This window comes from Sceloporus occidentalis, unplaced genomic scaffold, assembly GCF_023333645.1.
Source record: "Sceloporus occidentalis isolate IW3139 unplaced genomic scaffold, rSceOcc1.0.p SCAF_3, whole genome shotgun sequence".
Lineage (NCBI taxonomy): Eukaryota > Metazoa > Chordata > Lepidosauria > Squamata > Phrynosomatidae > Sceloporus > Sceloporus occidentalis.
This window is the reverse complement of record NW_028316983.1, coordinates 246,102,394-246,114,542: the sequence shown is the minus strand read 5'-3', so window position 1 is coordinate 246,114,542 and position 12,149 is coordinate 246,102,394. Positions and strand designations below refer to the sequence as shown.

General features: G+C 42.2%; 1 protein-coding gene across 5 annotated transcripts in view; it reads left to right on the top strand.

Annotated features, from left to right (window-relative positions):
• LOC149317720 (DNA topoisomerase I, mitochondrial-like) overlaps positions 1 to 5,650 on the top strand; it is a 51,383-nt gene extending 45,733 nt beyond the window's left edge. For all 5 annotated transcript variants that reach the window (XM_089518067.1, XM_089518068.1, XM_089518069.1 and 2 more), the window contains 5 exons: positions 879 to 993; positions 2,510 to 2,637; positions 2,990 to 3,084; positions 4,460 to 4,609; positions 4,766 to 5,650. In XM_089518067.1, coding sequence (XP_089374193.1) covers positions 879 to 993; positions 2,510 to 2,637; positions 2,990 to 3,084; positions 4,460 to 4,609; positions 4,766 to 4,868 — 591 coding nt within the window. In that variant the 3' untranslated portion in view covers positions 4,869 to 5,650. The remainder of the gene's footprint in view (positions 1 to 878; positions 994 to 2,509; positions 2,638 to 2,989; positions 3,085 to 4,459; positions 4,610 to 4,765) is intronic.
• Positions 5,651 to 12,149: the final 6,499 nt, after the last annotated feature.

Genomic DNA, 12,149 nt, shown 5'->3' with positions numbered 1-12,149 from the left:
TTTCCAGAGCCCAAAAGTGTATAAAAACAAAAACACAACTATGTACAGGAGTGAAATATAACACAACAATTAGACCCTGGAACCAAACCCCAGTGGATACCAAGAAGCCACTGAATACAATCAATAAATCAAACATTTTCCAATACAAACCCATGGCATACCATTTTTGGTGCTGTGGGTTCCATAACAGAAGAAAGGTAGGATTTGACTTGTATAAATAAGGATACTGCACTACCTACCTCATTCTTCTTAGCTTGCTTCTTCCTGGATCTATGAGAATGGAAGTATTCTTGCAATACAGTGACCCCTCCACATTTGCTGAGGTTAGGGGTGCAGGACCCCCATGAAAGTTTAAAAAACACAAATTAAACAAACTTTTTTTTTACCTGAGGGACTACCTCTCTAGGAATCTTGAGGTCCTCCGCTGCAACTCTATGCCAAAACCAAGCAGAAGTTGACCATAAAATTGCAATGGAGGAGCTACAGATGCCGAGCTGTGCTTCCCAACCGGTGCTCCATGAAGCCCTTAGGGCTCTGCAAGTCAAAAGGGTTGGGAACTCCTGGCCAAGAGAAATGTTTTCGTGAGAAATCTCTGGCAGAGTCATGCTGGAGAACCTAGAAATTGCTAGAGAGAATATATTAATCAGATCAGCTAGTAATCAAATCTACAAAAGTTAAAGCCACAAATGTGAAGGGCCAACTGTATGTGAGCACTGGCAGAGGTCATAAATGCTTAGAGGAAAGTGATATTTCCCATGAGCAGGAAAGGGAAGAAGAATTCAGAGTCCTATCTACAGCCTCCTGAATTTTGGGGTTAGCTCTCAACTCTTGCATTGGGGGCTTTCTCTATGTTTTTTCTTCTCCTTCTTGTTTTCCAGACAACCTCTTTGAATAAACATCTCCAAGACCTGATGGATGGCTTGACAGCCAAGGTCTTCAGAACATACAATGCTTCCATCACACTGCAAGAACAACTGGACGCGCTGACATATGGTAAGTGGATTGACAACACCACCCAGCAGGCTATACCTGTTAATTTACTCATACCCTACTTTCCCTCCAAAGCTGAGTTCAAAGGTCTCAATGACACTCAATAATTTCCAGCAAGGTTTTGCAGGATCTCCGTAACAATTCAAAGTGTGCATGTTTTGGGACTGGCAGCAAAAGGTGCAGGTTCTCTTGATAGTACAGGATGTGGCTTTTAGTCTAGCTTGAGATTCAAGGTCTCCCAGAATTGACAATGAAGCAGTTCCTGGGTGCTGTTATTTTGCATTCTCTCTGAATCTTCTGCCACCTTATTTCAGCCAAAGAATTGTGTGCAGTTATGGAATAATGTAAGAACAGCAAAGCAGCAGATGGGGAATCAAAGAGTAACCCTTACCCCAGGGAATGATGGCCTTTCTAAGTTTACTTCCAACAATTTTAGGACACACATAAGAGGCCATGGTTTGTTGTCAAAGAGTAGGGATTAGAAGGGAGGCTAACTTGGTGGTAGAGCACTTGGCTTGCATGCATAATGTCCCAGGTTTGATCCTTGGCACTCTCCTGTGTACAGATCTCATGTTATCAGAGCTGGGAAGGCTGTCTTGTCAGAGACTCCAGAGAACTGTTGCCAGACAAAGCAAGCAAGACACGGCTAGATCGACCAAAGACGATCTAGCTCAGGTGGTCTTGGCTTTATGATCTGTGGGAGGGGGCTTTCCTTGAAAGCTAGTGAGGTTGGGAGAAGTTTCCTCAGTAGGGCTTGAGTACACACTCCTTGTTCATCTTCATCTTTTAAGGAGAGAGGCCATGCATGTGAGTGTGTGTTTATCCACCAACACAATGGAGGTGGCCTTGTTAGCTGGGAGATTCTGGGAGATCAAAGAAGTAACTTTTTAAGGTTCCATTCATTTTTCACTTGCTGGGGGTTGCCATGATAGTGGACAGCCTTAGGATAATTTCAGAAAAATGCACACCTTTATGGAGTGAGCTCATTGTTCTTCCAGAGATCCTTTTATTCAAGAGATGGAGTACATTTCTCTACTGCCTCAGAGGAAGGGCAGTGATCAAGGTGGGTTTGTTAAAAACACAAAGTCGAATGGTGCCATTTCATGCAATCCAATTTTTCAACTTCCAGCTTCTAGGGAGAACTTTTTTAAATGTGTAGATTTCGTATTTCATAAGAATATTTTATAAACAAAACAAAGCAAAACCAACCACCCACTGAAGTTTTACTTTAAAGCATCTGCAATGGTTTAAAACTCATTCCATGTTGTTTTGTTTTTTGGTGTGAGGATTGGTGGTGGTGGTAGATATCCTATGCATGTTTATTATTAGAAGTAAGCCCCATTAAATTTAATGGAACAATCTCAAAAGTAAATGTGCTGAAAAATCAACTGAGTTGAGGAGGTAGACATTTTGTGAAACCAACTCTTCTGGAATTATTGTGCCAGTTGCATAGATTTTTGGTCCAGTTGTTTTTCCTCTCTAGTCTCAACCCCTCTTCTTCTACCTTTTGTACCGACAGAGGAGGACAGCGTTGCTGCCAAGCTGCTTTCTTACAACCGAGCCAACCGTGCAGTTGCCATCTTGTGCAACCATCAGCGAGCAACGCCAAAGACCTTTGAGAAATCTATGCAGAACCTCCAGGCAAAGGTTAGCCAGTGGAGGGCAGAGCAGATCCATGTGAGGTGGTAGTGGAAGGCTTTTCTCTTGTTTAGCCATATTTTGTCTGACTCCGGAGTTTGATTGCAATTATCCTTCTTTGATATGATGAACTGAAGCCTTGGAGAATGTGCAATACGAAAGCTGCATAATTTCTGTACAGGTCTTAGTACTCTGTTATTAAATAGGGGACAAGCTGTGAAAGGTGGGAATGAGTTTGCTTTCCAAATAGTGAAGAAAACCTATGAAGATGCTCTGTATAGAATGTGGGGATCTGACCAGGCTTGACTTATTAAAAAATAGGAGGCCTAATCTGGACCTCCCTTGATTTTTGATGTTTCAGATTGATGCTAAAAAGGACCAGCTGTGTGATGCAAAAATGGAGCTGAAGAGGGCAAAGGCAGACCACAAAGCCAAAAAGGATGTGAAATCAAAAGCGTGAGTCATCCTGGCTCCTTTAAAAAAACAAAAACAAATTCGAGTTATTGTACTGGTTATTCATGACGGATTATTTCTCACAAGTTGGCACACCAACCTGTGTTATTTTTCCATACGTTAATGTTGTCAGAGTTAGTTTGTCCAAGAGATTGCTAATTGCAGAGGCAACCTTGCTATTAACATAATAATAAGATATGACCAAAACTCATGTTGGACCAGCATCTGGCTTCCCATCATGGCCAACCAAAGGCTGCAGTGGGAACCTAGAAATAGCATGTGCAGACCAGGAAGAACCCTGTCCTGTTTTTTGCTTTCTAGCCACTTGTGTTCAGAGCCATGCTCTCTTACTCTTGTATATGGGAGCTGGTGTCTTCCATGTCATTGAAGCAGCTGGAGTCTTACACATCACTGAGGTGCTCTGGCATTGAGTCTGAACTTTATAAGAGACATCCAAGGTGTTGAACCCAAGTAGGAAAACAGAGTTAAGTCCATTGCATAATTTTTTAAAAATTTGGACTAGGGTTTTCACCACCCTAATGGCATGAGTGCCATGGCAGTGGATAAATCTCTTCTCCTTTGTGCCACCAGAGATAGCTATGATTGTCAGAAATTGGGGACAGAGTATATAATTAAAACATGTACTCTAGGAAGAAATTCCTCCTTTTTTCTGTCCAGAATCTTCTACTGTCACATTACTGGGTAGTAATGAGTTCCAGTATTATATTGGGGCTGGGGGTGAGGAGAAGGGAAGCTGCTTTTCCTTTCGGTATTCTTTTTTTCCCTACCACACATGATTTTATAAATTTCTGTCATGTCCTTTCTGTCATCTATTTTTTTTAAATTAAACAGAAATTCCAAGATAAAGCAAACCAATCAGGACTATTCAATGCTCTGTTCCTGTGGTGCTGCTCATGTGTATATATCTGGGGTGTGGAAAGTGTAGTCCTCAAGCCAGATGTCAGTCCCCCACAGCACCCATTTTTGTTTTGTTTTTAGATTTGGGGTGATTTTTGCATTGATTTTGCCCCAAAACGGTGTCAAAAGCCCCCCAAACACATACCAACCCCTACAAAGGGGTTTTGCACAATGGGGAACATCTCCCATAGATGTTCACACCCCAAATACCTCTGTTTTTGTCTGCATCCTTTCCAAAATGGCAACTGGAAGTGCTGTGACCTTATTTCCTGTCTCCATTTTGGGAAGGATATGATGAAAATGGAGGTTTTCTGGAAGTTTTTAGGCATGCTGATGGATGGGGTGCAGGCTGGGGTTTGGGGGAATTGGCTCCCAGCCCTTGGGCTGTCTCACATCTTGGCATGTGTCTATATGCATAATTGTCCTGTCTCTCCCTCTCAATACCTATCTTTCAAAGCAGTGCTGTGGAAAAGAAAAAGAAAATGATAGAGAAGATTGAAGAGCAGCTGGCAAAGTTAGACATGCAAGCCACAGACAAGGAGGAAAACAAGCAGATTGCTCTGGGCACGTCCAAGCTGAATTACCTGGACCCCCGCATCAGTGTGGCCTGGTGAGTGAATGGCAGCCAGCATCTATGGGCGATTTTCAGGCCAGCTTGAAACAGGACCAGTGCATTTCTGCTTTTCTCCTCGCAATGGGTGTCTTCTACAAGAGCCCTGCTTTGACACCCAAATGCCCATTTTCTGATATGTTTTTCCCCTTCCAGGTGTAAAAGGTTTGATGTACCCATTGAGAAGATTTACAACAAGACCCAGAGAGAGAAGTTTGCATGGGCCATAGCGATGGCGGATGAAGATTTTGAATTCTAGTGGACTCTATACTGTTGTTTGCTTGTTTGGAGAGGTCATCAGCATTTTTACACCTCTATTGTGGGCTCTTTTGTGTGTGTAAAATACATCACTAAAGGAAGATGTAGTGCCCCTGGTTTTTTCTTATACCTAAAAGAGAAGGAATGCACTCACTTAGCCTCAGTCTCAGAATTCCTGAGCCATCTTCTTGGTTGTTTCTTTCAGGTTATTTATTGAGTGAGCGGTGGTTATGTCAGCTGTCAAACTACTTTTAGCCACCATGGCTGCTTTCACAAAAAATGTCCTGTCTGGGATGGCAAAGGTTCAGGAGGCAAAGGCATAGAGGAAACTTTGCCAGTGGCCCTGCAGCCAGTTAGTGGCCATTGGGCTGGGACTGGGGTTTAGCTGTACCTAGTAGCTATTTGGCTACTACTGTACAGCCACAGTTGTACAAGAAATTGTTGCACAGAAGCACTGGATACTTCCTTGTGCATTGCCTTAAAAAAGGGTTTTCACTGTTTAGGTTTCCCTAATCTCTGTATCAGAGATGAGCTTCATCTCAGGGCTTTATAAATTTGCATGCTTGGAAAATTTGGGGCTGTGCTCTTAGAGCTGCTAGACCTTGTTTGCAGGGTCCACAAAGGGATGAGAAGCTGAATTTGTGCTTAATAGTAGCTGGCTCAAGACAGAAAGCAGAGAGAGGAGTCTTCCATGGATTCATTTTAAAGAGCCTTATCCCATGAGAAAAGAAAGCCAAAACAGTGGGAAAACAGCGGTTTTCTCTGTATCTCTCCACATGCCATCATAGCACTTACATTCTCTTCTTGAGGGAAACAGTCGTAAAAGCATGCCTTTTGTCAAATGGATTTTTCCAGCATGACAAAAGACATGCTTTTACAACCGTCTCCCTCGGGAAGAGAACAGAGGCGCTATAACATAATGTGAAGAGGGATGGAGAAAGCCGCTACTCTCCCTCTCCATTTCGGCTTGCCTTTTCTCATGCGATAAAACTAACTCTGAGAAAGAAATGCCAGCTTTTGAGGGAAGTCAGTTTGCTATGCTTTGCAGCAGAGTGAGAAAGCATCTGTTTTATAAAAAAAAAGTTAAGGGAAATATCATTCAGTGGCTGTCACTTGAATTTAGCCAAGAATGTTTGATTTGTCCCCTGTATGTGGTTTAGCATTGTGTTCACCTTCATTGGATGGGTGATGGTTTAGAACAGGAAACTAAGTGCAGCAAATTCCTGTTTGTAGCCAAGCATTAGACATAAAACTGGGGGCCAAGGAAGTGTGGGGGGGGGGGGCAAGAAAGAGAGTGGATTGGTTAGGATGTATATCTGAAGAGTAAATAGCAAAGCACAGCACTGAGAATTCTGGGGCAATACTTCTAGCTTATCGTGATGAGTGCAAGTGAGAGAAACCTATATTTCCAGCAGGCAAAATACTAGGGATGATGCACCAAGGTCCTGACCATGCTGCCTTCCAGTTTGTTGGTCTTCTTAAAGGGGTAGATAGTGGTGATTTTTTAAGGTTGTTTTGTTTCCATACAATGTGCTAATCAGTGAGTATTCACCAAAACCACATGTGAAGTCTTGTTCATTAATCAAATTTGCAACCAGCAACACCAATGGTTAGAAGTTCTCTTATGTCTAATAATTTTCTACAGTCACATTAAGGTTTCAAAGAACTCAAGATTCCTGGAGTGTTTGTTTGTTTCTTGCCTGTTTGCCACTAAGTTGTTTGGGAAGTGCTCTATTAAAATATGAGTGTTTTGTCTATAATGGTCTCTGCTTTTTGGACAGTGTGCTGATAATGGAAGCAGAATAAAACTGGCACCATAATCTTGACATAGTTTTGGTTTTCCAGCAAAGTGTATGGTTTTAAGTTAAAATGGCATTGCAGCTTAACATTCTGTTATTGGTTATGTTTTTAAATGGTTGCATCCATACCTGAAAGAATCAGATGCCCATTTTGAGTTTATTAAATGTGGAATTTTCAGTCACTGATAATTACATATTTGATTTTCAGGATCGTTTCAAAGCAGTGGCTGCACATGTCAGTGAACATGGAATACTTCAAAGATTAGAATTTGCACTTTGAACTGTTAACATTTCAGAATTTTTAGTATAAACTTAAAAATTGTATACCACGATTTCAGAATCAAAATTGGTTTCAGTTTCATTATATGAGATTGCACATTCATATTTATTTTGGAAATGGTTCATGATGATTATTATTTTACTACTACTATTTTTAAAGAAGATGCCCTCAGCAGCATCATTTATATTTCTGGATATGTAGATTAGCACTAGGAAATCTTATGTTGCTGTCTGTCTTGGTTCAATATGTAACCAAAGGTACCTTAAACCTTTATTGCTATTTTTTTGTTTTTTTGTTCTAAAGATGGTAAATACTGTTAAGAGGAAGATTATCAATTGGTCTCCCATTTTTCTGATTTCTGGTGGATTAAAATCCTATTCATTTGTAGAGGTGGAATTTGTCTTTTTCTCTCAAAGTAATCCTACTTCTCATCACACAGGGAAGCAAGAACTCACAGTCTTTGAAATTACTTTTCACAGTTTAGACTAGAACTTGGAACTACCAAGTTACAAGCAATATACAGTAGTTACCTGATATGAGTTACTTTTCTCGGTACCAAGGACTGAATGAAGTCATACTTCAAAAGCAATGTGATTGATAGGAATGATGTTAATTTTATTGGTGAGTGAGTAACGCTTTTTAAACTTACATTTGAACCTTCCTTTTAAGGAGATTTTAAATCCTTCTTATAGGCATTTTGAGCAGAATTTTTGCCAGTCCTAAGGCATTTTAAAAATAACAGACTGTGAATAATGAAATTAGTTACTTTTGAAACTGTGATGAGATGCAGTAACATGCCCCATGTTAAATACTATATGTAATGGGAACAAATTAATTTAGAAGGTAAATGTATATACTGTAGTTTAGGCAGCTTAGTTACAAATGTCCTTCCCCAAAGCCTGCCCATAATCTGGTATTCCTAGAAGCTGCTGTGTTTCAGGGAGCAGCAGAAGCTGAAGCTGAATGAACTGTCCCATCCATTAAATAACACAATAGAGGCTGCCCAAAATAGCTTATAATTCATCACTACAATGGGCATTACTGCTTCCAAAGCATAAGCAGCTAAAATGTGATGAGATGGAGATAGCAGAAGAGAAGAAGGGAAATGGAGTTGAGGGAAACAGAATCATGGAATTGGAAGGGCCATCTAGTTCAACCTCCTGCCATTCAGAAATACACAATTACAGCACTCCTGAAACATGCCCATCTAACCTTTGTTAAAAGACCTTCTGTCCCATGCTCAAGTCAGCAAGTGCCCCAGGAAGCAGGTGATTGGAGTGCAAGTGTTATCAAGCAATTAATCCAATCCAAGTCATAGAATCCTAGAGTTGGAAGAGACCACAAGGGCCATCCAGTCCAACTCCCTGCCATGCAGGAACAGCATCCCCAACAGATGGCCATCCGGCCTCTGAAGACCTCCAAGGAGGAAGACTCCAGTACACTCTGAGGAAGTAGTGTGTTCCACTGCCGAACAGCCCTTACTGTCAGGAAGTTCCTCCTAATGCTAAGGTGGAATCTCTTTTCCTGTAGCTTGCATCCATTGCTCCGGGTTCTAGTCTCTGGAGCAGCAGAAAACAAGCTTGCTCTGTCCTCAGTGTGACAGCCCTTCAAATACTTAAACAGGGCTATCATATCACCTCTTAACCTTCTCTTCTCCAGGCTAAACATTCCCAGCTCCCTGAGTCTTTCCTCATAGGGCATGGTTTCCAGACCCTTCACCATTTTAGTTGCCCTCCTTTGGACATGCTCCAGTTTCTCAACATCCTTTTTCAATTGTGCCCAGTCACAGGTTAGTCACAGGTTATCCAAACAAGATTAAGAGAGAAACAAGAAGATGGTTATCAGCTGGACCAGAGGTCATAGTCCAGAAACGTGAAGTCAGAAAGTAATAAAGTCGTCAATCATAGCCAAGTCAAGAAACAAACACTGAAGTCGACTGCCAGAATGGTTGCAAGCAACAAAGACACCAGGGAGCTGTTGGGAGATTTATCAGTCAGCAGCGCCTATTTAATAGCCACTGGGATCAGCGTAATCTCTCCTTGTCCTTTCTATGATCTGCAAAGGATGGCAATATGTCTTCAGCGTCTTCCACCTGTGAGAGATGAACCCCCTGCCCAACACTACCTTAGCCTACAGCTTCTCGGACTTGAAGAGGTCCCTGTTGTCAGGAGCTTTATAAATGCACAGATTAACATGGAAATCACTCCTCCCTACCCAGGGTCACACAGTGTGTGTGTCATGCCAGCATTCTCTGAGGATGCCAGCCACATTAAGGCCCATGTTGTTGTGTGCCTTCAAATCATTTCTGACTTATGGCAACCCTAAAGCGAACCTATCATGGAGTTTCTTGGTAAGATTTGTTCAGAGGAGGTTTCCCATTGCTTTCTCCTGAGGCTGAGAGAGTGTGACTTTGCCAGGGTCACACAGTGGGTTTTATGGCCAAGCTGAGAATTGAACCCTGGTCTCCAGAGTCATCATCCAACATTCAGACCACTATACCACGTTGAGTAGCATGTTGATATGAATCAAGACCTTCATTTTGGTGTGTTCCTATGGGGATTGTTATGGTGAGCATGTGCAGTCCAAAATGCATCACTATACCAAGTATAGTGGGCCCTTGGTACCTGCTGGGGTTTGGTTCCAGGACCCCCCATGGTTAGCAAAATCTGTGGATGCACAAGTTCCATTAAATGCAGTGGCATAGTAAAATAGTGTCCCTTACATAAAGTGGCAAAATCATGGTTTGCTTTTTGAAATGTATATATTTTAAAAATATTTATAAACTGTGGATGCTTGAATCCATGGTTAAAAATAATGTGTGGATACAAAGGGGTGACTCTAATCTTTGAATATCTGAAAAGAGCTCTGTCCCTATGTGTTCCCAAATTGGCATTCCTATTCTGTACCTGCTCCAAGCAGGCCAAGTCATTGCCTCTCTCAACCCTGCAGACCCCCTGGAGACAGTATCAGGAGAGCCTGATTCTGCCAGTATGCCATGTACCAGCAGAATCTGTTTTGCAACTTGTTGTGTTGTTGTTGTTGTTGTTGTTGTTGTTGTTGTTGTGTGCCTTCAAGTCGTTTCCAACTTATGGCAACCCTAAGGTGATCACAGGATTTTTTGGGAGTGCACAAACCGCGCAAGGTCATGCTGTGAGTTTCCATGGCCGAACGGGGGATCAAACCCTGATTTCCAGTAACACTCAACCTGACACTTTAATTGACTGGAGTTGTTATATTGAACAACATCCCTGGATGCCTGGCAATTTATAATTTGTACCCAGCCTCTCTCCTGGTACAGTTGTAACCTCTGTTCATCTATGACTCAGTCTCCATGCCTTAGGCATGATCCTTCAGGTATGCACTGCTACACCCCGAAACTTGCCTTATTGCTTAACATCCTTCTATGCAAACTCCCGTGCCAATGGACCTTTGTTAAACTGGATATTAATCCAGTCCAGGGAGAGGAATTGAGCTGCCTTTCCTGAATGGGTGACAGTGTGGAGGAGTGGCTAGAGCACCTGTCCAGTGGCTTCCAGATATTCTCTGGGTGGAAGGAACGTGCCTTCCAACTGCATCCGAAATCCCATTCTTGGTCTATGGGATTTACCTACATGTTAATTCACCACCCAACTGCTTAAGTGGATCTAGTGCAATTCGGAATAACCAACACAATTCTTGTTATTGTATGTCTTCAAGTTATGTTTGACTTTTGGTGACCCTAAGGTGAAGCTATCATGGGGTTTTCTTGGAAAGATTTGCCTTTGCCTCCCTCTGAGGCCAAGGGAGAGTGGCTTGCCTATGGTCACTCAATGAGTTTCCATGGTTGAGTGGGATTTGAACCCTGGTTTCCAGAGTCCTAGTCCAACACTCAAACCTCAACACCATCTTGGCTCTATAACACCATTTTGATCCATGCTAATTTACAGTGGGCCCTCCACATTCACTAGGGCTAGCGTTAGGCAGGACCCCTGTGAAAGAGAGGGGGAAAATGCACATTAAAAAAACAACTCTTTTTTTTTTAAATGAGAAAACACCTCTCTTGGAATCTCAAGGTCCTCCAGCGCATCTCTGCGGCCATCGTCCAGCCAAGGTTGACCATGGAGTTGCATTAGAGGACCTAAAATGCTGAGAGAAGCGTTTTCTCTAGGGATTTCTAGCTCCTCCAGTGTGACTCTACTGTCATCTTCTGGCAGAATTGTGCTAGAGAGGACTTATTAATCAAATTCGCGAATAGAGACAGTCATTGACCAATAAATGCAATCCGTAAAACAATCATTAAATGTAAAGTCGAAGGCTTTCATGGCTGGCATCCATAGTTTTTGTAGGTTTTTCGGGCTATGGGGCCATGTTCTAGAAGAGTTTCTTCCTGACGTCTTCCTGACAGATGCTCGTGAAACGTCAAGAAGAAACTCTTCTAGAACATGGCCCCATAGCCCGAAAAACCCACAAAAAACTATAGTAAATGTATAAGATTGAGCCCCAACATTAAAGCTTATTGGCTTATTGGCAGAATTGTGCTGGAGGACCTAGAGATTCCTAGAGAGGTCTTAATCAAATCTGCGAATAATTGAAGCTGCAAAAGTCAAAACAGCAAAACTATATTTCCAAATTCTGTTTCATGCCAAGGAGTGGGTTTCTAACTCACAAATGCTCTTAAGGAGTTATCCCTGACTTGATGTCTTTTGTGAAGTAACTGGTGAGAATTCCTGTCTTTCAATGTTCCTCCTTCCCCACCAGCAGTAGCTGAATGTACTTAGAATCATAGAATCATAGGGTTGGGAAAGACCCCAAGAGCCATCCAGTCCAACCCCACTGCCATGCAGGAACTCCCAATCAGAGCATCCCCACTGACAGATGGCCATCCAGCCTCTGTTTAAGGACCTCCAAAGAAGGAGACTCCACTTGACTATCTTTGGCTAAAGGCATGCAGCCAGAAGAAAACAATGCAATGGTACCCTCACCCATCCTTACTGCCTTTTCTAACTCAAATTCTTATTAAGCTTGCTTTACTTTTCATCTGCCACCTGAAAGGCATGGGTTATTATTCAAAACTTAAAACGTTAGTGTCCTTGCATAACCAGCCTCTTCTAAAAGCCTGGTAGAGGGAACCTGAAACTGTTTAGCCATGCTGGAAACTCCCAGGGAAAGTATGTGCGATATTGAAAGGTGACCTTTCTCTCTTGCATCCATCAATGTTTCCACT